Below are 23,180 nucleotides of genomic sequence, written 5' to 3'. Positions count from 1 at the left end.
AGATCGTAACCAACACCTTGAACCTCACCCGAAAGACAACTGGTAACCAATGCAGCTCGCGGAGCAAAGGTGTAACATGGGAGTACCGGGAAACTCCCAAGACAACTCTCGCGGCCGCATTCTGTACCAGTTGGAGCCTCCGAGTGGTCTTCAAGGGAAGCCCCATGTAGAGAGCATTACAGTAGTCAAGGCGAGAGGTCACGAGCGCATGAGTGACTGTACACAGGGCATCCCGGTTCAGATAGGGCCGCAACTGGCGCACCAGGCGAACCTGGGCGAAAGCCCCCCTAGTCACGGCCACTATATGCTCTTCCAAAGTAAGCCGTGAATCTAGAAGGACTCCCAAGTTGCGAGCCCTATCCACGGGGGGTAAGAGCTCACCCCCCATAGAAAGAGATGGAACATTTGGAATGTCCCGGGATGCCGGAATGCACAGCCACTCAGTCTTGTCAGGGTTGAGCTGAAGTCTGTTCCTCCCCATCCAGACCCGAACCGCCTCCAGGCAACGGGACATCACGGCGAGGGCATCACTGGGGTGGTTTGGGGTCGAAAAGAAAAGTTGGGTATCATCGGCATACTGATGATACCCAACTCCAAAACCACGAATGATCTCACCCAGCGGTTTCATATAGATGTTGAACAGGAGAGGCGAGAGAACCGACCCCTGAGGAACTCCACAAACGAGAGACCTAGGGGCCGATCTCTGCCCCCCTGCCAACACCGACTCCGAGTGTCCCAGGAGATAGGAGGAGAACCACTGAAGAACTGTGCCTCCCACTCCCAATCCCCTGAGACGCCGCAGCAAGATACCATGGTCGATGGTATCGAAAGCCGCTGAGAGGTCTAATAGGACTAGGACAGAGGAATGTCCCCTATCCCGCGCCCTCCAGAGATCATTCACCAGAGCGACCAATGCCGTCTCCGTGCTGTACCCGGGCCTGAAACCCGATTGGTAGGGGTCCAGATAATCCGCTTCATCCAGGACCAGAGGGAGCTGATGCGCCACCACACTCTCAACAACCTTCGCAAGAAAGCGAAGGTTGGAGACTGGACGAAAGTTGTTCAAAACGGCTGGGTCCAGGGCAGGCTTCTTGAGGAGAGGTCTCACCACCGCCTCCTTCAAGACGGTGGGGAAATAACCCTCACTCAAAGAAGCAGATATAACCGCCTGGAGCCAGCCTCGTGTCCTCTCCCTAGCTGCATAAACCAGCCAGGAAGGGCACGGGTCCAACAAACATGTGGAGGAGCTCAGCCTCCCCATAATCCTGTCCACTTCATCAGGGGTCACAGAATCAAACTCTTCCCAGATAACATTGACAAGACCGCCCGTGTCCTGATCGCCTGACTCTGCCCAGCTGGAGTCCAAACCGGTCCGAATCCGAGCGATTTTATCCGACAGATGATGACTAAATTCCTCGGCACGACCTTGCAAGGGATCCTCCCTCACCTCCTGATTGAGAAGTGAGCGAGTCACCCTAAACAAGGCGGCCGGGCGATTATCTGCGGACGCGATGAGGGTGGAGAAGTAATTACACCTCGCCACCCTCATCGCTGCGAGATAAGACCTAATATAGGTTCTTAACCGCAACCGGTCGGGTTCGGATCGGCTAGACCTCCAGCAGCTCTCTAGGCCCCGTTTCCGGCGCTTCATCTCCCGGAGCTCCGCGGAAAACCATGGAGCTCGCTGGGATCTGCGCCGGGTCAGGGGCCGCAAGGGTACAACCCGGTCAAGTGCCTCAGTGGCTGCCCTTCCCCAGGCTTCCACTAAGGCATCAGCCGAGCTGTGAGCAGTGGAGGCAGGTGGGGACCCCAGCGCCGCTTGGAATCTATCAGGATCCATTAAGCGTCTGGGGCGGTACCATCTAATTGGCTCCGTACCATCTAATTGGCTTTAGTATTGGAGGCAGGTGCAGCAAACTTAAAAAAAGGGGGGCAAGGATGCCACTTCTTTATATAGAGTTGTAAGAATTAGAATATGCATATGATTAGATTCAGCACATTAGGTGATGGCAAGGTCAGTGAGGTAATTAGGTTGAAATTTTTGAGATAATGTGCTAGAACTAAGAACAATGATGCACATAGAAGGATTTCATGAAAATAATTTCTTTCTAGGGAGTTGTTTTCATGGGTTTATCTTACACTTGTCCTGCTTCCTAGAGCATTTTGCTTGTTTCCTAGTATTTTCTCCCAGATTTATCAACATCCTTTGGCCTTTTAAGTGCTTTCTGGCTAAGATGACAAGACATTATTCTTTTCCAAGTTCCTAGGAAGATAATTTAGGGGAGGGAACATTTTCTTGTCCTAACCAACATCTTAATTTTCTCCTGCATCTATACGTAGGTTTCTTTGTATAATAAAAGGCAGGGATGTACAAAGCATTTTATTCCTGAAATGTTCCATTCATGGACCAGCTATTTTGTTCTGGATAAGAACTGAAATGGAGTTTAATCTGGGCAGAAAGGATTAGAGGGATGGGGGAAGGCTGGGGAAAAAACCCAAGAATTTCCTTGGCAACTACATTTATGAACATTAGCAGCAAAGGTTTAAGGGCACATAGGCCAGTGCACTGATAGAAGCTACAAACAAAAAGCCTGGAGAGACTGAGGGAAGACAACAATGATATAGAATCCAGAGGGATGGGCAGGCTAGTCAGACAGATCTGTTGGGATGCTAGGGGAGTTTGTAGAAGTGAGAAGGAAAACCTGAGGAGATGTGCGAACAGAGCCTGCAAAAGAAGGTAATAAATGATTGATGAGCACTAACTTTGGCCTACATTCCCTGGATTTTGTAAACAAGCTGAAACATAGCAGGATTTGTTTCTGTTGAAGGGCAGCCAATCTGAAATGGTATGGCAGAACACCTGGTATATAACAGTTCATTTCAGGTCTGAAACAAAATGTATTTCTGGATTTGTGTAAATCCCTGGTAAAGAGTCTATTTATACACAATACAAAGAACACATAATTAGGTTAACTTGTACATTGAAATCGATACCAGTATTCAGCACAAGGACACTTACAATATGACAATGTCTTTAGAGGCATTGGCACTTAGTGCAAATTCTTGGCAATTAACTATTTTAAATCCATATCCTTCACATAAATATCCACTGATTTCCATGGATTTTATGTTAAATTGAAGCTGTCCTGTATTTTCCACTTTGAATGTTCTTTTCAGAGTAAAATTTGGTTCCTTTAACTTTGTTTCTGTAAGAGAACAAAACATTCAATACTATAATCCATAAATTGTTATATAAAAATATCAGTCTATATCTGTTTTATTTATTTTTAGTACAACCCTCATTGATCCTTGTGTTGTTTAGTCTTTTTTTAAAGAAGAGAAAAAAGTTATACTTTATTGACTATCTTTCTAGCACACTCTTCCGTGGAATGAACTGCTTTAACTCTCGTGATTAAAGTACTCACTTTCTGTACAGTCTTTTAGCAATGCTTCAGTGATTTTGAATCGCAATGAACTAGCTGCTCCAGGTGCTTTTCCTGCAATCTTCATGCTTTCTGTTGTTCCTTGTCCTTTAACCATTGTAGCATCTATTACTGTTAAATTATTTCTATAAAACAAAAGCAATAGAATCATTATAAAATTAACCACATAACAATCTTTAATTTTTTAAGGTGTTCCAATTTCAATCAGAATACAGCTGAAGAGACCTTGGAGGTTTTCTAGTCCAACCCCCTGCTCAAGCAGGAGACCCTATACCATTTCAGACAGATATAGAAAGACACTCCAGTCTTTTCTTAAAAACCTCCATTGATGAAGCACCTACAACTTCTGAGTCCCCCCCATTCAACATTGTTGTACCTTTGAATGGTTATTAAAGTGGTAGTAAGCACGACTATCTGTAGTTGCACCCACAACACAACTGACTAATTAAGTTAATTTAACCCTAGATAGGACAGTATCTGAATTAAATTTAAGCCCACTGCAGGCTAGTTGATGTCTCTATGGTGTTTTGACAGCCTCACTGAGCAAATAAATGTGTCAATTAGACAAACAAAGAGCCATGATTGCTTATCATCAGGTCAAATGTCTGGTAAAAATGCAGCTGTGTCTCTTCATGCAAGTATATCTTCCACATGATAATCAATACATAACCTTAGCTAATCATCTTTATGTAAAAGAATATTGTAGTTGATTTGATGGCATTATATATATATATATATATATATATATATATATATATATATATATATATATATATATATATATATATATATATATATATATATATATATATATATATATATATATACACACACACACACACAGATACTTTTAGGATAACAAGCTCTATAAGTTGGATCATGTATACATACAATACTCTTGTAACAAAACATTTCGCTTAATTTATACAAAATCATTGCAAGTCATCTTGAATAATCAACCTGTAAAAAGTATAGTTAAAATTCAGAAGTAATACTTATGTTAATTATATTCAGAAAGCATACTGTACCTGATAATGATTAAGGATGAAACAGTTTTATTAAGGATTGGAGTGAATTTTATGTTAACAGATTTTCTCTCACCAGGTTTTAAAATTACATTTAAAACTGATTGCCGAGACAACCCTTCTGTAAATCCTGTGGAGCTCTGCATTATTTGTCCCTTTGAAAAGAGAATAAAATTCAGAGGTTAGGGTTTGGGGCAACTTAAGTTTTCGGCAAGTTAAAACAGCGAGGAGGAGAATGGATCCATGGTCCAAGGGCTGCCCATTCCGCTTTGGAATATTCATTAAGTTCATAGTGGAAATACAATTTGAACCAGGAATTCTAAATGTATAGTTATTTTTAATTACTGTATTATACCAAGACTGACATCAGAAGAAAATCAAGAAGTGAGGGTTACTTACACAATTTCTAGAAACTTGAAATTCTAATGTCTTCAAATTGATGTCTCCTGTTTTACTTAAATTAAATCTAAAAGAAAAATACTTTATTAGCTGCATTTATGAATTTAGAAAAAATATAAATTTATTTGAAGAAATAAACCCTTTGAAAAGATATATTAAAATATGTATATTTTAATATTTTATGTTAATTACACTTTACAGGTAGTCCTCAAGTTACAAATGTAAAGGAGCCTGTCAATTACATTCATAACACGAGGATTCTTTTGAGTGAATCACATAAAATGTGAAAACTCCCTGCTTTTGCCCATGCATTCACTAATCCAATGTGCAGGTCGTTAAGTGCACAAAGTATCTCAGGGTGGGAAAGGCCATGGGTGGCTTAGTGATGAAACAGGCCACCAGCTTAAGACCAATCAAGGCCTCAACCGACCCACTGAGATACCTCATGCAATTGCTTCCCCCACCCCATCCTGTCACACTGGGTAACTTACCTTGCAAAGTTCTGTCTACTCTCTGCCATAGTTTGATGATTTTGCTTCCAGCATATGATCGGTTTGCAAACGCTTTTCGTGTGCTGAGAAAGAGTGAAATGTTCTGGGTGCCATGATCTTGCAGGAATTCAGGCTGCAAGATCACAGTTCCCAGAAGCTTCCAGTCTCTACATAAAATGTTTGCAAGCTGACAGGATGCTTTGAGGCAGCAAAATCACACTGCCTCAAAGCGTCCTGTTGGTTTGTAACCATTTTGCCCAAACAGTGAAATGTTCAGGGAACTGTAATCTAGCAGCCTGAAGTCTTGCGAGATCACGGTGCCCAGAAACTTCCAGTCTCCTTGCAAACCGAAGGGATGCTTTGGAGCTGTGCAATTTCGCTGCCTCAAAGCGCTGCCATGGTGCTGCAACATTTGTAATTTCAAGATTGTGTCATAAATATTTGGGGGTGGTTATTGCGTACCTCTGAATGGTCACTAAGTGAACTGTCATAACTCTGGGATTACCTGTATTCATATTCAGTAAAACTGTTAAATATTTTGGCTTAAAGAATCTTGTTTAAAAGTTGCAGGTGCAGCTAATCAATCCACCCCTTTTTATGCACGTACAATGCATGTCAAGCAGAAGCAGGGCTTTGATCCCATGGTCACCGCTCTCATTTTGAAATCAGTGACCCATCACTAAGGACACCCCGATGATATGATTGAGGAGATCTACTTTTCAAATGTGGTTATGCATTAGACAGAAACTTATAATTAAGAGGAAAAATGACATCAAAGCAATACAGCATACAGTTAATCTCCTTATACAGTAAACCCTGTTAATATCAACCCTTACCTCTCAAGTAGTTTATCTACAAAGATTGATGGATTAGAGTATAGCGCTATGGGAAGAAGCTGAGCAAAAATGGGAACATCTGCAGGATTTTCTAGAACAATTTCTTCTTCCTAATGGAACAAATTTAGATTCAGATTTATTGTATAAAATAGATAAAAATGTTAAGATTTACTCTATTAACAATGCCAAGACTTACAGATGAACCATTTGTATTGGTAAGTGAGAAATCCAATTGGTGCTGTGAGCCAAGTAAAGAGGGCCAGGCCAATTCTGCTGTGATTTTGGATGTTACAGCCTTTTGAAGATCCGTGTCCACTTCAAATACAGCACTTAGCCTAGACATTAAAAAATGTTAAACAAACAAACAAACAAACAAAGTAAGAGTAATTCATGGAATTCACATAATAGAGAAACCGTAATTTCACAATTTTGCAATACAATTTTGATTTTAAAGAGAATTATATTTCATTAAAATATATTACCAACTCTAGTTATAGAGATATAATAATGACATAACTGAGGGTGGAAATAATACTTAGAATTACATAAAACATTTTGCATGGTAAACTGATGAAATCTATGTATAATTTGGCATATGTCTATCTCTGAGAAAAATGGGAGTTCAAAAATGTGAAAAATAAATGAAAATAAATAAATATGGAAATTGGAAGATATTTGTTTACAACACTACTGGAGTAGTTAAGACTTAAGGTACTGCTCACACATTTAATGAACAGAACCATTATTAGTAAAGGTCATTATTAGATGCACATACTTCTACAGTATGCAATCAAAGAGTTTATGAACCACAATATGGCTAAATAGAAGCATTCACAAGATGCTAAAATCAACTATCTGACAAACACATAACTCTGATTCTTTGAACTCTTTAAAAGACTAATATAATTAAATTGTGTCTTTGTGCATGTGCATATTTCCGTGTGTCAAAGAGATCAAGACAGCAAGTGTAAAATTACAATCAAAGTCCTGCCTATTTAAGCACTCATTTAAAAAGTTGAAGCATTGTTGGTCACTTATCTCTATTTTGACTTGCTGACTTCCTCTATGGGCATGCCTAGTATAACTAAGGAAAAACACTTATTACAGCTTAATCTATGATAATTTCTTCAGTATATTTGTCAAATGGTTTATCTTAAGTTTCTAGTTTCTAAATTTATTGTTGCAATTTCATTAGAAAATAATTTCTTTATGTTTTTTATTTGCTTAACACATATCATTAAAAACTTTTTCACAAGCAGGTGACCTATCTTAAAAGATCAGAGTTAACTCAAAAGTTACTATATTTTAAAATAAACTCACTGATTGTTTGAATAATCTCTTATTCCAATCCATTCTCTGAATAAATTATCATGCAACTCCCAATCTGAATCCCATGCATCTTCTTGCATTGATATACTATGCTGTACTTTTGATTCAGCTAGGAAAAAAACAACCAATAAATTATTTAATCCAAAATGCCTTCAACAATAACTGCCCTTTTAATACTTAAATTATAGAAATTATTACTTACATTTACTCAGAAAAGGCAAACCTACGTAACAGTGGTTTCCACACTGTAAACCAGGATCAAAATAGATATTAGCTATCTGAAAAATATAAGCAAGATGGAAACACCCTGTATAACAACAACATATCTTGGAACAGCAAATATAGTGTACTCTTAATACCGGCAAAAACTATTTTAGACTATTAAAGTGAGAAATACTTCCTATTTGTATACTTGAGAATCTCAGAATCCTTTTAGTAGTTGCATATATGGAATAGAGGATTTCAAGGATGTGTGAGAGGGTTTGTGATCTAAAGAATTTTAAGCCCTGTTTCTACATGATCCCCAATAAATATCTTGAAGTACGTCAACGTTTTCACCAATGCAATAATTTCCTTCTTACTGATTCCAGTAAAAAGAGACAAAAAACTCCCATTAAGACAGAAAACTAAAGGAACTTAAAAAAAAAACCTTTGCCTTTCCCCATCTCCCATCATGCCTCTGGCAGACTTGGTAAATGATGACAATTCCAGTACAAAATCTCTCACACAATAATTCTGTTCATATGAATCATATTCAAATGCTCAAACCTTTGATTTTTTCCCTGGTTCTAGATCTTCCTTGTTACTTCGTATTCTCTTGTAATAAAACCGAACATCTTCTGATAATGATCGGATCTGTTGTATTTTGACCTTCTGTGAGAAAGAATTCATAAGACTCAAACTTTGATGAACTGCCTTGCCCTAGAAGAAGAAATATAAATGTTTTCATTTTAATACTTTCGTGCCCAGGGTGACAAAATTCTGACACATTAAAAACATTTAAATTGTTTGACGTGTTCAGAGACGACTATAAAAACATTCACTTTAACATTTCATTTAGGCTATTCTAAGCCACACCAGTTGAATGATTTTTTATATAGTTTAAATGATCACAAGTTAAGAAATGCTTTCGTGCAAATGTTTCAAAGTCTGCCAATTTATTAAAATGTTTAGGATTGAACTGTTCAGTCAGAGGATACTGAACTGTAAAAGGAAATCTTTCAATATTACACCTAAGCTATTCCAGTTATCCTCTTTAATGCGATGTACTCAACCTAAAATTCATGAACATAAAAACACATGAAGAAATTAGGGTAGCAAACTCTTTAAATAAATAATAAATAAATAAATAATTTAAGGAAGTGCTTGTAGAAACAGAAACCAAATAATTTGTTCAGATATTTATATAAGGAATTCTTCTTCACTGGGCATACTAGCTGAGAAAGTAGGAAGTTGCAGCTGACCAACATTAAGACATTCATCATAAAGTTGTAAATGACTAGATACAATATGATTATTATATGACTACAGTATTTTTAATCTTTTGGTCAATAAAACAAAAGACAACAAGCAAATAGGATAAAAAGAATGGTATACAACTGAGGCTTTAGTCACAAAGTACTGATATGTTGCCTGTTTTATATAAGATCTTCATCTAACTATAGGTATATACTTTGTTGCTATATTGTATAAAGTGAGTACATTTCTAGAGTGCCTAGATGCAAAAAATAAGCCATTATTTGTGGAAGAAATTGATATCTCCTTTTTGTATATCTCTCCAAATATGTTCTGGAGGCTCAGAAATATTCCAGCAAAGACTTGGAGATGTGTAAGAAGTGAAATAAGGTTAAGTCTACTGATATAAAGTTCTTTTCTCCATTTTACATGTTACTCTACAACAGAACTTTGACAATGTCATTAAGAAAAATACCACTGTAATAGAATAAAAACAATGACTTGTCCTACATATGATAGGAGGTTTGTGTGTGTGTGTTTCCTACTGAACAGGTATTGTACACATATCATAAATTCAAGTTTATAAATGCTACTCATGCAAAAATTAGGCTTGCAGAGCAGAAGCAGTTATATTTTTGAATGTGCAGTCGCACGGGAATTACTTGCATTTCTTCTTAAAGAACATAAAGAAATTGCCTTGAATCAAAAATAAGGCCAAAAAATTGTGTTTTAACAATAGTTGCTTATTAAGTCACAAATATAATTGAAACACTTAATATTATCTTCTTACAGATTAGATAGATTCAGTTACTCAGCCTACCTACTTTATAATTATGAATAAGCAAGTTAAGAAAGCACTCCAAGTTTGCTAAAAAATTAAGACAATCCAGTACCTAATTGCCTTATAGTGCAAAGCTTTCTCTGAACCCATCATGAAAGCCAAAAACCAAGAAGAATCTTTTGAAAATTCCAAATAAATGCTTACTGGAAAGGAAGGTGGAAGCAGAATGTGTTTTGGAGAGCAAGTTAAGGAGCCTACAGCAACGACAGCCTTTACAGGAATTGTTAAGATCTACAGAAAAGGGAGGAAGCAATATAAATGTAATAATCTGAATCAGATTAATTTTTGTGTCATTTTTCTACTGATAATACTTATGCACTATGAAAATCAATTTTATAAACATATGTATGCTTAGGTTTTCTGAAAAAATTAAATTAATATCCACCATTATTTTCAAAGATCTACTACCCCAGAATTAAAAATCAAAAATAAAAGAAATATGATGCCTTCCTGTATCAGATTTGTGATTAAGAATCTAGTGCATCTTAAAAGAAATTAAACTGCCCTGTGCTTTGCATTTTTTTTTGGTCTGGGCCACTTTTATGTTACAGCAATTTAGCACTTTTCCTGTGTACTTGAACAAAGATACAAAAATATCAAATTAATGTAACTTACTTTCAGAAAACAAACTTATAAAAAGAAGTAAAACTTCTGGTTTTGACATCAAAAAAGCTGTTCATACAGGCAATTCTCAACTAACAACCACAATTGGGACCAAAATGTCAGTTGCTAAGCAATGTAGTTGTTAAGCAAGATGCCCTCATAATTGCTTCACTCAACAACTGCAATCCTGGCACTACCAGCTACAGTCAATAAATGATCTCCTGGAAGGTTAAGTGGAACTCAAATCCTTGCTGTAGGCAGCCCTTCCACTCTCAAATATTCTTATAGTCTGCCAAAGGATTTCATCTCACTTCCATGAAAGTTGCACATATAGGCTGCATAGAAGACTAGCAGAATCCTTAAGATTTCTCTTCTTTTCCTGCAGCCTACTGAAGAATTTCAGCTCCCCTCTATTACTAACCCTCCTTGCCGGTTCCTCATTTGATTCTCTGGAGAAGCTGGTGGAAAAGATTGCTAATGTTGATCACATGACCATGGGGAACTTGGCAACCAATTGTAAATTTGAGCTGGCTGCCAAGCACCCAAAATGCAATCAAGTGACAGTGGTGATGGGGATGTTTTAGGCCAGGGGCTGTGAAGCACTCTTTTCGAAGCTGTTGTAACTTTGAACAGTAGTTAAATGACCATTCATAAATTGAGGGTTACCTGTAAATGAGTATTATAATGAGTATTATAATACATAATGAACATACTGGCAAGCAAAATATATATATATATATCAGTAGTTGCAGATCAAACTAGCTACCTCCAAGTGCATGGGTTTTTCCTTTTTAGTTTAGTTTAATTTCTACTTTCATACATGATACTTTCAGGATCAATATAATTGAGAATTGAGAAGTACCTCATAATCTGTTGTGATTTGTATAGCTCCATCATGGATCCCTTCAAGTTCTTTTGGTAATAATCTTACTCTGAATACAGCGTATGAACAAGGCATTAATGTTACCTGAAAAATGAAAGTAATTATGTATTCCAATTTAGTCTCTTATTTTTCCTCCAAAAAGTTAACAGTCACCCAAGTGATGTGTGTGTTGAAAGAATAAGAACTATGCTTTATTCATTGTTTTAAGAATGAATTGCTCATCAATGTTATTTGTATGAGACAATTTATTCTAGAGCAGCTGTGTTGAGCTCAAATTATCTTGAAGACTGCATATTATCCCAAAGGATACAGCACTGAAATCTGATCAGAAAGACTCTGAATTCTTGTAATTAAAACGAATGCTTCGAAGTACACAATTCCTCCTAGTTCATTCTGTAGTTTTGTGGCATTCCTTAATACTGTAGCAGCACTAATGTTAACTGAAGTCTACAATCGGCACAATGCAGGCATACTGCTTATTCTTTCTGAGAAAGGGATGGCTCTTGTATGGGTAGCAGCTGGAAGCAACAAATTCACCTCCTCATGCTGTGCCTATCATAGCTGATCCCAGGTACTGTATTGCACAGATCTTATTATTGCTTCTCTTATGTAGAGTTCCTTACCTAAGATACCAAAAAAAGCCTTAGACCTGTGCAGGAACTTGACCCACCTGTCATTACCACTGTCCTCACTGCTATCAGGATGAGAAGTATGATTCTGTATCTGGGTTGGTTAAGCTGAGGGGTGACTGCACTTCTAATTTCATATAAAGAAATTCCCGCTCCTTGCTCCCACTGTTATTGTCACATTCCTCCTTGCTTTAAGTTAGGAAGCTTGGTGATGAACTTGGCGTGGCCCTACCAATGGTGTGAAGATGCCTTCATGTAGAGTTAGAAGTCCAGGTGTTCCTGAGCTTACCTGTCCAGGAACAAAGCAGTGCTTCCTACTCTAACGCCATAGGAAGGTGGAACTTTAGCAGTCATGGTAGAAACTAGCTGTCCCTGGTCTGTCCCATGACAAGCTGCTGTTTGAGATCCCCGCATGACACACTTTCTCATTCAGACTAACACAAATAGGAAATGTGCTGCCTTACTGTTTACTATTATTCTTCTCAAGGAATGATTGATGTAAAGGCTCACAAGATGCTTTTGAGGATAGATGCAGCATGTAGTCTCTGTTTTAAACATATTCTGCACTTTTGTTGGGGGCATTATGGAATTGGTGTGCCATTAACCTATTCCAGGATATTTTTTTCATCTCCCTAATCAAGCCAACAGCTCTGGAATCCACAGAAAGTCTCCATTCAAAACATTTTTTTTATTTTAATTCCATTTATATCCCGCCCTTCTCCGAAGACTCAGGGTGGCTTACAAGCTTAGCAGTAGCCTTCATTCTATGTATATGCTTGCTTATTAGGGCTTTCGCCCCCCCCCCAAGTGGCATTATTACAAAGTCAGCTTATTGCCCCCAACAATCTGGGTCCTCATTTTACCTACCTCGGAAGGATGGAAGGCTGAGTCAACCTTGAGCCTGGTGGGATGCGAACCTGCACTAATTGCAGGCAGCTGGTGTTACTTAAGGAGGCATTAGCCCACTGCTCCACCATAACCCTGCTTATCTTCCAAGATTAGTCAAGATTAGGTTGTCAAATGAAGGTATCTTATTTTTATTACTTTGAAATAAATTTCTTTTTTTTAACAGGTGGGAGAGCAAGGCTACCAAGAATTGCTTATTTGTGAAAACATCAGACACATTAAATATACTGGGACCAATTAAGTTATTTATTAAAAATGTAAATCATAATGCATGTTTTTTATCTACAGAATAAATACAAGAGGTAATAAAGAACATCAAGAAATATGTAACTTACAGAAGTTTGATCCAATACACTGGCCTTTTCCAAGTCTGGAAGACTAGCAATTATTGTAGTTCTATTGCCTTTTTCAGCAGCTAGGAGTTCTATGGTCAAACCATCACCTATCACATTCCAGCCTTTTAGGAAAAGCTTAGAAAAATAGGATAGTATTAGCATAAATAATAAAACTGATGAGAAGGAAGGAAGGAAGGAATGAAGGAAGGAAGGAAGGATCTTACCTGAATTGGATTACTATTAAGCACTGCAAACATAATGGTGCTAGTTTCTGTGGCACTTAATATACCAAAGTCAATTATTTGTTCATCAGGTTTTTGGGGTAATATAAAATACTAAAAAGAATAAAAATATTAATTGTATTAAAAGGTGGATAACTAATACATCTGTTACTATAGTGAATAACATAAATCTTCTTTTCTTCCCCAACATTATTTATTCACTAGAATATTTAGATTATTTATAAATAAATAATCGTTGTAGTAACATTGTTTATATTTGCCTTCCAGCTATCTAGCCTGTAGGTCACACAATTATGGAAAAAACAATAAGTAACTAAACCCTATGCTCTAAAACCATTACATAGGTTCATTTCTGTCCCAGTCACTTTCAGTGTGTGTGTGTGTGCGCACACACACACACACACACACACACTAGTATGAAACATTTATGCATTGTACAGGTTGTCCTCAACTTATAACAGTAATGCAGCCTGCTGTTATGGTTGCAAGTGCTGACAAACTTTAAGTGAGACACCCTTGCTTAATAATCCCCACCCCATTTTCCCTGATGCCACCATTAAACAAATACACAGGTTGTTAAGTGAGCATGGGGTACCTCATGGATTGGGGGAGGGCCTGGGAAGCCCGCCATCCAGCTGGGTCCATAAGGAAGCAGAGAAACAGCAAATGGTTTGTAAAGTCAAAAACAGCCCAGGAGGAGGAAAAGCCCACATAGATTAGGGCCTAGCACTACATATCAATGTTAGAGAAGCTTCCAAACAAGCTTCTATGCTTAGCCAATGAAGCCATGCTTGTGGGCTAGGCTTCTGCCCTAATCAGCTGACTGTCAGAAGATTACAAACCTCTCTTAGGCTTTGGGGAAGTCTCCTTTGCCTGCATGCAAAGGAGGCAGCTTCAGGACAAGCTTCCCAAAACCTTTCACTTGCTTAATCTCCTCCCTTTCCCAGAAATCCAGATTTCTTCAATAAGGAGAACAACCAAAAACAAAAAACATGGGAGGGACAGATTTGTTAATTCACCACCACCACCACCACCAAAAAATAGGTGCTGAAACAAAGCTCTCTGTCTCTCCATAACAGTTCATTTGCTTTTTACATAAAATGGTGAGAGATAAGACGGGAAAGGAATGAGGTTGAAAAAAAATTGATAAATCCACAATGAGGTTGGTAAATCTATGATGGAAGACTTCAGTCATTATTTCTAAATCAAAATATTTTATTACATTCACAAACTTTCTTGAAATATGAAATGGTTTATCTACACAGCAAGTAACAAAATACTTGCAAGTATCATCTGATTTTCTCTAGAAATAACATCCTTTTTAAAAAACAGAATTTAAAAAGGAATGGAGCACCTATTTCTATGAAACTATCGTCGTCTGGCAAATGGATACTTAATGATGTCTGCATATTTTTATTTTCTCCTTTTCATGTGGCCAATTAATCACGGTTTTTATTTTCAATCCCAGATTTGCATTTTGAGTAAGAATACGTTAATTTAAAATATTTAAAGCCTACATCCAAGCACATGTCTCTTTCTGTGAAACTGGTGATTTTTTTTTAAAAAAAGTCGGCTAAACTTGCACATTTAATTGTATTCTGCTAAAATCTAGCAGTAAGAAAATTAGGTATATCTGCACTTTTTCTGACAACAGCCAATGGAAGAAGGTGTTTATCTTTGGATTTAGATCCCTCTTGAATTTGGCAACATCTGATTTCATCAGGCTAGTTTCCAAAGCACAAAATTAGAGCAGAAGTGAATTCTGCAGCTAGTGCATATCCTTTAATTTGGATTTAAGTAAACTGAAAGACACAATTTTAAAGTTTCATTTTGGGTTCAGATAAAACATTTCACTAGATATAAAATCACAGTGAAAGTCTACATTTTTGAAAACAAGGGAGAAAAAAAATCAAAGAGCGTAGTACTCACATCTAAAAATCCAGTATATGCTCTCACAGGTAGATGAAATTTAGAAGCATTGGTAATGAGCAGAATATTGTTATCAATGTGGAAAGATGATAAAGAAGCCACAAAATAAAGAGTGAAAATATATCTGGATTCATTTGATGGAATTAAAACTGGTTTGCTGAAGTTGTGAACCTAGTTTAATAAATAAAGCAGCAGTTAACTTAAATACAATTTGTGTAACACTGAACATTTATAAAATAATGCCATATATAATGGAGCTTACTTTAAATGTTGCTTTGATTTCTTCCGGAAGTATTATATCATGAATGAAGACTGCAAAACTGAATGTGTTTGTTAAAAAGATTGACCTTTCCACAGAGTCTGTTGGACTGTCACGAATATGAAACAATGTTGCTGCATGATCAAATCCCAAATATCTATTTCAAAATAAGAACATTGAGGGGGAGATTTATGCAGTCTTCTAAAAGTAGTTATTACATATTTATTTCTAATATTGAATTAAGATTGTTTTGGAAAGTTTAATATAGTACTTCTACAAAAACAGCTTTAAACCCAAACTCATTTTCCATTTCCATATTAATACCCCTTCCAATCAACATATTCTGCCAGAATTAGATATACAAGTCATTCAAATAAATGAAGAGTGGGCAATTGCCAACTACAAGACTATATAGATATTCCCTCTATTTGAATTTCACTAACATGATTCTGATAAATTATTCCATGCTCCCCAGTTCAATTACATTGGACTTAATGGAACTCAACAGTGAAAGATATATCACTCCCCAAATCCAGGAAAACAATAGAAAAATCATATCTTGCTTTAACACTGTTCAAATAAACCAAACCCCACAATCCTGAAATCATTTTACATTACTATAAGGAGCTATTCAATTGTTTAACTGTCTATAAAATGTTGTATAAAGTAAAAAATGCAAGGCAATTTTCAAAAATACATGCTAATTTAACCTTACCCAGCCAATACTTCTGCCTGATATGGAATTTCAAGTTTTGAATAGGTCTTCTCTTTTGCTTTCACAGTTATTTTTCCAGAAAATTGTGCAGGTTGTTTTGCTTTTGATGCTATGATATGTACACATTTGCATACACATACATGAACAAAAAGAATCAATGTTACTTTATGAACATTTTTAACTACCCACAAACATATCAGAAGCTGTTATTTTGATATTTAAGCATTATGTAAATATTATTTGCTAACTAAAAGTGAAGTATTCTTTTTTTTAGTCAAAAGGAGAAGATGGAGCCTTCAACAGATTCTTCACTTTGAATTGTTTTGTGTACTACAGTATATTGAATCAGGTAATACACAGTAAAATTTAAGGATTGGAAGAGACCATGGAGATAATCTATAGTCCAAACTCCTGCCCACTGCAGGAATCCATTACTACATTATATGGAATCTGCTGAAACATTTAAAGCAGCAGAATAAAACTCTTCTCTCCTGGAATAATTTTATCAATTTTATCTTCTACATGACAAACTTTCAAAAATTTGAATACAGCTGTCCCTCAGCAGACTTTTCTTCTCCAAGCTAAACATACCCAGTTCCTCCAAAAGTTCCTCATATGTTTTTTCCCTCTTAGGCTCTTTATCAACTGCTCTTCTATAGACATGCTCCAGTTTGCCAATATCCTTTATACAATGCACAACTAGAACAGGATCTGAGATTCTATTTGGTCTGACGAATTCAAAGTAGAAAAACATTGACTTCTATTGATCTTGACATTTCATGTCTACTGATGCAGCCTAGAACTGCATTTATTCTGTAGCTGTATCACATTGTTGTTTTGTGTTCAGATACGATTCAAAAACATAGCCAGATATCTTTCACATGTATTACTATTCAATATGGTCTCTCCCATTCTAACCTTTGCCTTTTTTCTATTCAAATGTGGGACTTGTCTGTCCTTGTTGACAGGCCTTCTTGTTTGTTACTACCGATTTTTTTCAGCTTGTGAAGATATTACTGAATTGTGATAGTGTTGCTGAGTTGTTTGCCCACCACCCTATCTTCATTTTGTCTGCAATTCTGATATTATTTTCAAATTCCTCATCAGTTCCATTCATAAATTGAATAGCACAGAATAGAACTCAATGTTACATATGATGTAGAGTAACTGATGTACACTCATTGAATACAATCATTAGCCAGCTTTTTAAGCATTTAATGGTAATCCACCCTGTATTTTGCCACCCTCTATATAAGAATCTAATGGGAGCCTCTTCAGAACTTTGCTGAAGTTGAGGTATGCTATGTTTGCTGCAATGTGATGATCAACCAATCATTCTGTAGGATATGTAGTCACATTCAATTTAGCCCTGATTATACTGACTCCTCTTTTAAATTAACTACTTTTGCATATGATTCATGCAACCTGCTGAAATTCACATGAGGTATTGATTGTAGTTAGTTATGTCCCATAGACAAAGATTTGCTGAAGTACAGCATCTGTTAACTTGACATACAGTTGACTCTTTGCATATGTATTAAATGGCAAGATGGATATACAGCACTTCAAATACTCTGACTGATTGACTATATATTATACATATTTCTGTCTGTATTATATTAAATAATGACTATTTTCAAAGTAAAAGTAAATAGCAGTACATTTATTTATATTCATTAATATATCTTGGCTTTGAATAAAAAGTAAACTTTAAAAATGTATTTTGATTTCACTGAATGCTTTACCAACATTATCACATACCATCAAAACTAATAGTTGCAACTTTGGTATATTTATTTTCAGAAGCTCGTAATGTAATTGGCTTGAAATGGATTGTGATAGCTTCATTTTGTGGTGTGGGTCTAATACTCTGAAAAAGAAGCAAAATTGTTTCTGCATACTAATAAACAAATCATTCTACTACTATTATTTTTACTAATAATTATCTTTAATAATTATAGGAAGCATACCCAGAGTCAGATATAAAGATCCCTAGCTATGTACAAATGCTCAAAGTTTGGGGAACAAACTGGGAGAACTTGAATTATTTAATACATGAGGGTAGATATGATATACTGTAGTTGCAATTACTGAAACCTGGTGAGATAAAAGCCATGACTGGAACGTACTGATAGAAGGATACAAACTGTTCCAAAAAGAAAAAAGAAGAAAAAAACCCAGACTCCATAAAAGAATAGGTGGAGTTGCATTTTATGTAAAAGACTACTATATTGCTACAGAAATTGACGAAACCAAAGACAAAGCCTCCTAGAATGCATATGGGTCAATATAAAAGAAAAAAAAGAAGGATATTGCTATAGGTGTATACTACAGGCCACCCAACCAAGCACAAAAAATAGAAGTACTTTTTGCTAACCAATTAACAAATATATGTAGAACATAATCATACCAGAGTCTTAGATTTTAAAAGAGCTGATTTTAACAGACTCAAGAGACAGCTTGGGAAAGATTCCTTGGATAAAACCCTAAAAGGGAAAACATGAAGCTTGGGAAACTCTGAAAAATCATAAAAATGCAGTCCAATACCACTGAAAAAGAAAAAACAAGAAATCCAAGAAACCAACATAGATCTCTGATAAACTGAAAGACAAAAAGGATAAGTATAAAAAATGGTAAGGCAGAATATCAGCAGATAGCGAGAATCCACAAAAGATGAAGTCAGGAAAGCAAATGCTCAGAATGAAGAGTCTTGCAACAAAACTCAAAGATAATAAAAAAAAGTTTCTTTCAACATACAGTTGACAAAGAAATGATCAGTCTATAATTTTAATGGTAGGTTTATTTTAACAGTGAGAAACAGAATAACAACCAAAAACATCCAGAAAAACACATTTCAAAAAAGTTATGAATTGATTTGCATTTTAATGAGTGAAATAAGTATTGGATCCCTTTGCAAAACATGACTTAGTACTTGGTGGCGAAACCCGTGTTGGCAATTAGAGAGGTCAGACGTTTCTTGTAGTTGGCCACCAGGTTTGCATACATCTCAGGAGTGATTTTGTCCCACTCCTCTTTGCAGATCCTCTCCAAGTCATTAAGGTTTTGATGCTGACGTTTGGCAGCTCAAACCTTCAGCTCCCTCCACAGATTTTCTATGGGATTAAGGTCTGGAGACTGGCTAGGCCACTCCAGGACCTTAATGTGCTTCTTCTTGAGCCACTCCTTTGTGACCTTGGCTATGTGTTTTGGGTCATTGCCATGGTGGAATACTCATCCATGACCCATTTTCAATGCCCTGGCTGAGGGAAAGTGGTTCTCACCCAAGATTTGATGGTACACGGCCCCATCGTCCCTTTAATGTGGTGAAGTTGTCCTGTCCCCTTAGCAGAAAAACAACCCCAAAGCATAATGTTTCCACCTCAATAAACATAATGACTGTGGGAATGGTGTTCCTGGGGTCATAGGCAGCATTCCTCCTCCTCCAAACACGGTGAGTTGAGTTGATGCCAAAGAGCTTGATTTTGGTCTCAAATGACCACAGCACTTTCACCCAATTTTACTCTGAATCATTCAAATATTCATTGGCAAACTTCAGACAGGCCTGTTGTGCTTTCTTGAGCAGGGGGACTTTGCAGGCACTGCAGGATTTCAGTCCTTCATAACATAAAAGGTAAAGGTTCCCCCGCACATGTGTGCTAGTCGTTTTCAACTCTAGGGGCCGGTGCTCATCTCCCTTTCAAAGCCGAAGAGCCAGCGCTTGTCCGAGGACGTCTCCGTGATCATGTGGCCGGCATGACTAGATGCCAAAGGTGCATGGAACGCTGTTACCTTCCCACTGTAGTGGTCCCTATTTTTCTACTTGCATTTTTATGTGCTTTTGAACTGCTAGGTTGGCAGAAGCCAGGACAAGTAACAGGCGCTCACTGTGTTACGCGGCACTCGGGATTTGACCCGCCAAACTGCCAACCTTCTGATTGACAAGCTCAGCGTCCTAACCCATTGAGCCAATTGTTTTCTTGGTGACTATTGTCCCACCTGTCTAGAGATCATTGACAAGATCCTCCCGTGTAGTTCTGGGCTGATTCCTCACGGTTCTCATGATCAATGAAACGCCACGAGGTGAGATTTTGCATGGAGCCGCAGACCAAGAGAGATTGACAGTTATTTTGTGTTTCTTCCATTTGCGAATAATTGCACCAACTTTGTCACCTTCTCACCAAGCTGCTTGGCGATAGTTTTGTAGCCCATTCCAGCCTTTAGGTCTGCAATTTTGTCCCTGACATCCTTGGACAGCTCTTGGTCTTGCCCATGGTGGAGAGTTTGGAATCTGATTCATTGATTGCTTTTGTGGACAGGTGTCTTTTATACAAGTAACAAGCTGAGATTAGGAGCATTCCCTTTAAGAGAGTGCTCCTAATCTCAGCTCATTATTTGTATAAAAGACACCTGGGAGCCAGAAATCTTGCTGATAGGGGATCAAATACTTATTTCACTAGTTAAAATGCAAATCAAGTGATAAGTTTTTTGAAATGTATTTTTCTGGATTTTTTTTGTTATTTGGTCTCTCACTGTTAAAAAACCTACCATTAAAATTACAGACTGATCATTTCTTTGTAAGTGGGCAAATGTACAAAATCAGCAGGATATCAAATATTTTTCTCCTCACTGTATAAATAAGCTAAGGAAACAGTCAGTCCACTAAAGGGACAATATGGCAAGGAAGTAAAAGGCAGTAGAGAAAAAGCAGAGCTGCTTAACTTATTCTTTGCATCAGTCTTTACGCAAACAACAACAACAACAACAAAACTATAGCCCAACATACCACAAACATAACTGTAAAAGACTAGAAATAAAAATTAAAATAAGCAAGAAAATAGTAAGAGAACACCTGTCTGATCTTGATGAATATAAATCACTAGGAACTGATGGATCACATCCCAGAGTTCTAAAGGAGCTGGCAGATGTCATCTCAGAACCATTTTACCATATCTTTCAAAACTCCTGGAGCATCAGGGAACTACCAGAGGACTGGAAAAGAGCTGATGTGATTTCATCTTCAAAAAAAAAAAAGGAAAAAAAACCCAGGAAACTATAGACCAATTAGCCTAACATCAATACCCCGGAACACACTGGAAAAGATAATCAAAAAACAAACCTGTAAACATCTAGAAACAAACCAAGTTATAACTAGAAGCCAGCATGGATTTGTTAAAAACAGATCATGCCAAACCAATCTTATTTCATTCCTTGACAAAGTCACTAAATTAGTAGACCAGTGAAATGCTGTGGACATAGTCTACTTAGACTTCAGTAAGACATTCGACAAAATAGACCACAACCTACTTCTTGGTAAGCTAAAAAAAAGGTGGAATAGATAGCATCACCACCAGATGGATTTTTAACTGGCTGACAAACCATACTCAATGAATAGTCCTTAATGGTACTACATCTACATGGAGGGAAGTAAGCAGTGGGGTACCACAAGGTTCTGTCTTAGGCCCAGTACTCTTCAATATCTTCATAAATTACTTAGATGAGGGAATAGAAGGGGAACTCATCAAATTTGCAGATGATACTAAGCTGGCAGGAATAGCCAACACCCTAGGTCAGGGGTGTCAAACTGCTGGCCCGCGGGCTGGATGCGTCATCCGGAAGCCGCGCCTACCCCGTTGCTAGCAATGGCAAAACCGTTATGATATGTTGTGCGACATCACGTAACATCGCAAGTTTGCCCTAGATGATAAGCTCAAGATCCAGATGGATCTCAACAGACTTGAACACTGGGCCCTATCTAACAAAATAAGACCACACTTGGAATCCTGCATCCAGTTTTGGTCGCCACGATGTACAAAAAGACCCCAGAAAGGGTGCAGAGAAGAGTAACAAAGATGATTAGGGGCCTGGAGGCTAAAACATATGAAGAATGGTTACAAGAACTGGACATGGCTAGTCTAGTAAAGAGAAGGACCAAAGGTGACATGATAGCAGTATTCCAATATTTGAGGGGTTGTAACAGAGAGGTGAAGGTCAACCTATTTTCCAAAGCACCCAAAAGCCAGACAAGGAACAATGGATGGAAACTGATCAAGGAGAGATTCAACCTAGAAATAAGGAGAAATTTTCTGACAGTGAGAACAATCAACCAATGGAACAGCTTGACTTCAGGAGTTGTGGGTGCTTCATCACTGGAAGCTTTCAAGTTGAGACTGGACATCCACTTGTCAGAATGGTATAGGGTCTCCTGCTTGAGCAGAGGGTTGGACTAGATGACCTACAAGGTCCCTTCCAACTTTGTTATTCTATTCAGATCTTCCATTCAGTGTTGAAAATGTTCATTAGAGCATTATGTCAGATTAAGAAACCACACAGTTCACAGTAGCAGCACACATTAATTGTAATTCCCAAACACTTATTTCGTTGTATCTTTTCAACTTTTATTTCTTAGGTTAGAAAATATGATGAACTAGAACGGTATGCTACCACTAAAATATATTAGATTGACAACAATCCATAGTAATTTTGATTACAAAGACACCTAAAGCCCTTACATTTTAGATTTTTTATAAAAGTAATACTTGATAGCCTCTTAGATTACATTAGAAAGAAGCTCAACTCTTAGACATATTGTGTTTGATGAAAGGGAACATTAATCTTGGTTTAATATCATGGTTCCGATAGATGAGACCAAGTAAAGCAGATCTCCAAAGCTTGAGTATTCCTCTAAGAACATGTTTATTGGTTACAAAGTATTGGCACAATCAAAAGTGAAACCAAGACTAAAGTTCCCTCCCAAAGCAACAGTATTACAAATGTAAAATTAAGATTCTGGAAAAGATAATGAAGAAATGAATCAGTGAAAACTTAGAGGCAAACAAAGTCATAACCAAAAGCTAACATGG

General features: G+C 37.2%; 1 protein-coding gene across 3 annotated transcripts in view; it reads right to left on the bottom strand.

The window, feature by feature from the left end:
- TMEM131 (transmembrane protein 131) overlaps positions 1-23,180 on the bottom strand; it is a 165,594-nt gene that overhangs the window by 54,723 nt on the left and 87,691 nt on the right. For 2 of the 3 annotated variants that reach the window (XM_083361487.1, XM_083361485.1), the window contains exons 12-28: positions 18,082-18,190; positions 16,321-16,429; positions 15,609-15,762; positions 15,347-15,517; positions 13,400-13,510; positions 13,176-13,310; positions 11,285-11,389; positions 9,964-10,050; positions 8,292-8,444; positions 7,726-7,801; positions 7,515-7,632; positions 6,391-6,529; positions 6,195-6,304; positions 4,868-4,934; positions 4,472-4,623; positions 3,426-3,568; positions 3,020-3,206 (exon numbers count right to left, since the gene is read on the bottom strand). In XM_083361487.1, the coding sequence (XP_083217613.1) occupies positions 3,020-3,206; positions 3,426-3,568; positions 4,472-4,623; positions 4,868-4,934; positions 6,195-6,304; positions 6,391-6,529; positions 7,515-7,632; positions 7,726-7,801; positions 8,292-8,444; positions 9,964-10,050; positions 11,285-11,389; positions 13,176-13,310; positions 13,400-13,510; positions 15,347-15,517; positions 15,609-15,762; positions 16,321-16,429; positions 18,082-18,190 (2,126 nt within the window). The remainder of the gene's footprint in view (positions 1-3,019; positions 3,207-3,425; positions 3,569-4,471; positions 4,624-4,867; positions 4,935-6,194; positions 6,305-6,390; positions 6,530-7,514; positions 7,633-7,725; positions 7,802-8,291; positions 8,445-9,963; positions 10,051-11,284; positions 11,390-13,175; positions 13,311-13,399; positions 13,511-15,346; positions 15,518-15,608; positions 15,763-16,320; positions 16,430-18,081; positions 18,191-23,180) is intronic. The other variant, XM_083361486.1, reaches the window with a different exon arrangement.

The sequence above is a fragment of the Vipera ursinii genome (assembly GCF_947247035.1).
Source record: "Vipera ursinii genome assembly, chromosome: 4".
NCBI classification, from domain to species: domain Eukaryota; kingdom Metazoa; phylum Chordata; class Lepidosauria; order Squamata; family Viperidae; genus Vipera; species Vipera ursinii.
The sequence above is the reverse complement of the archived record's forward strand: the minus strand, read 5'-3'. Positions and strand labels throughout refer to the sequence as shown.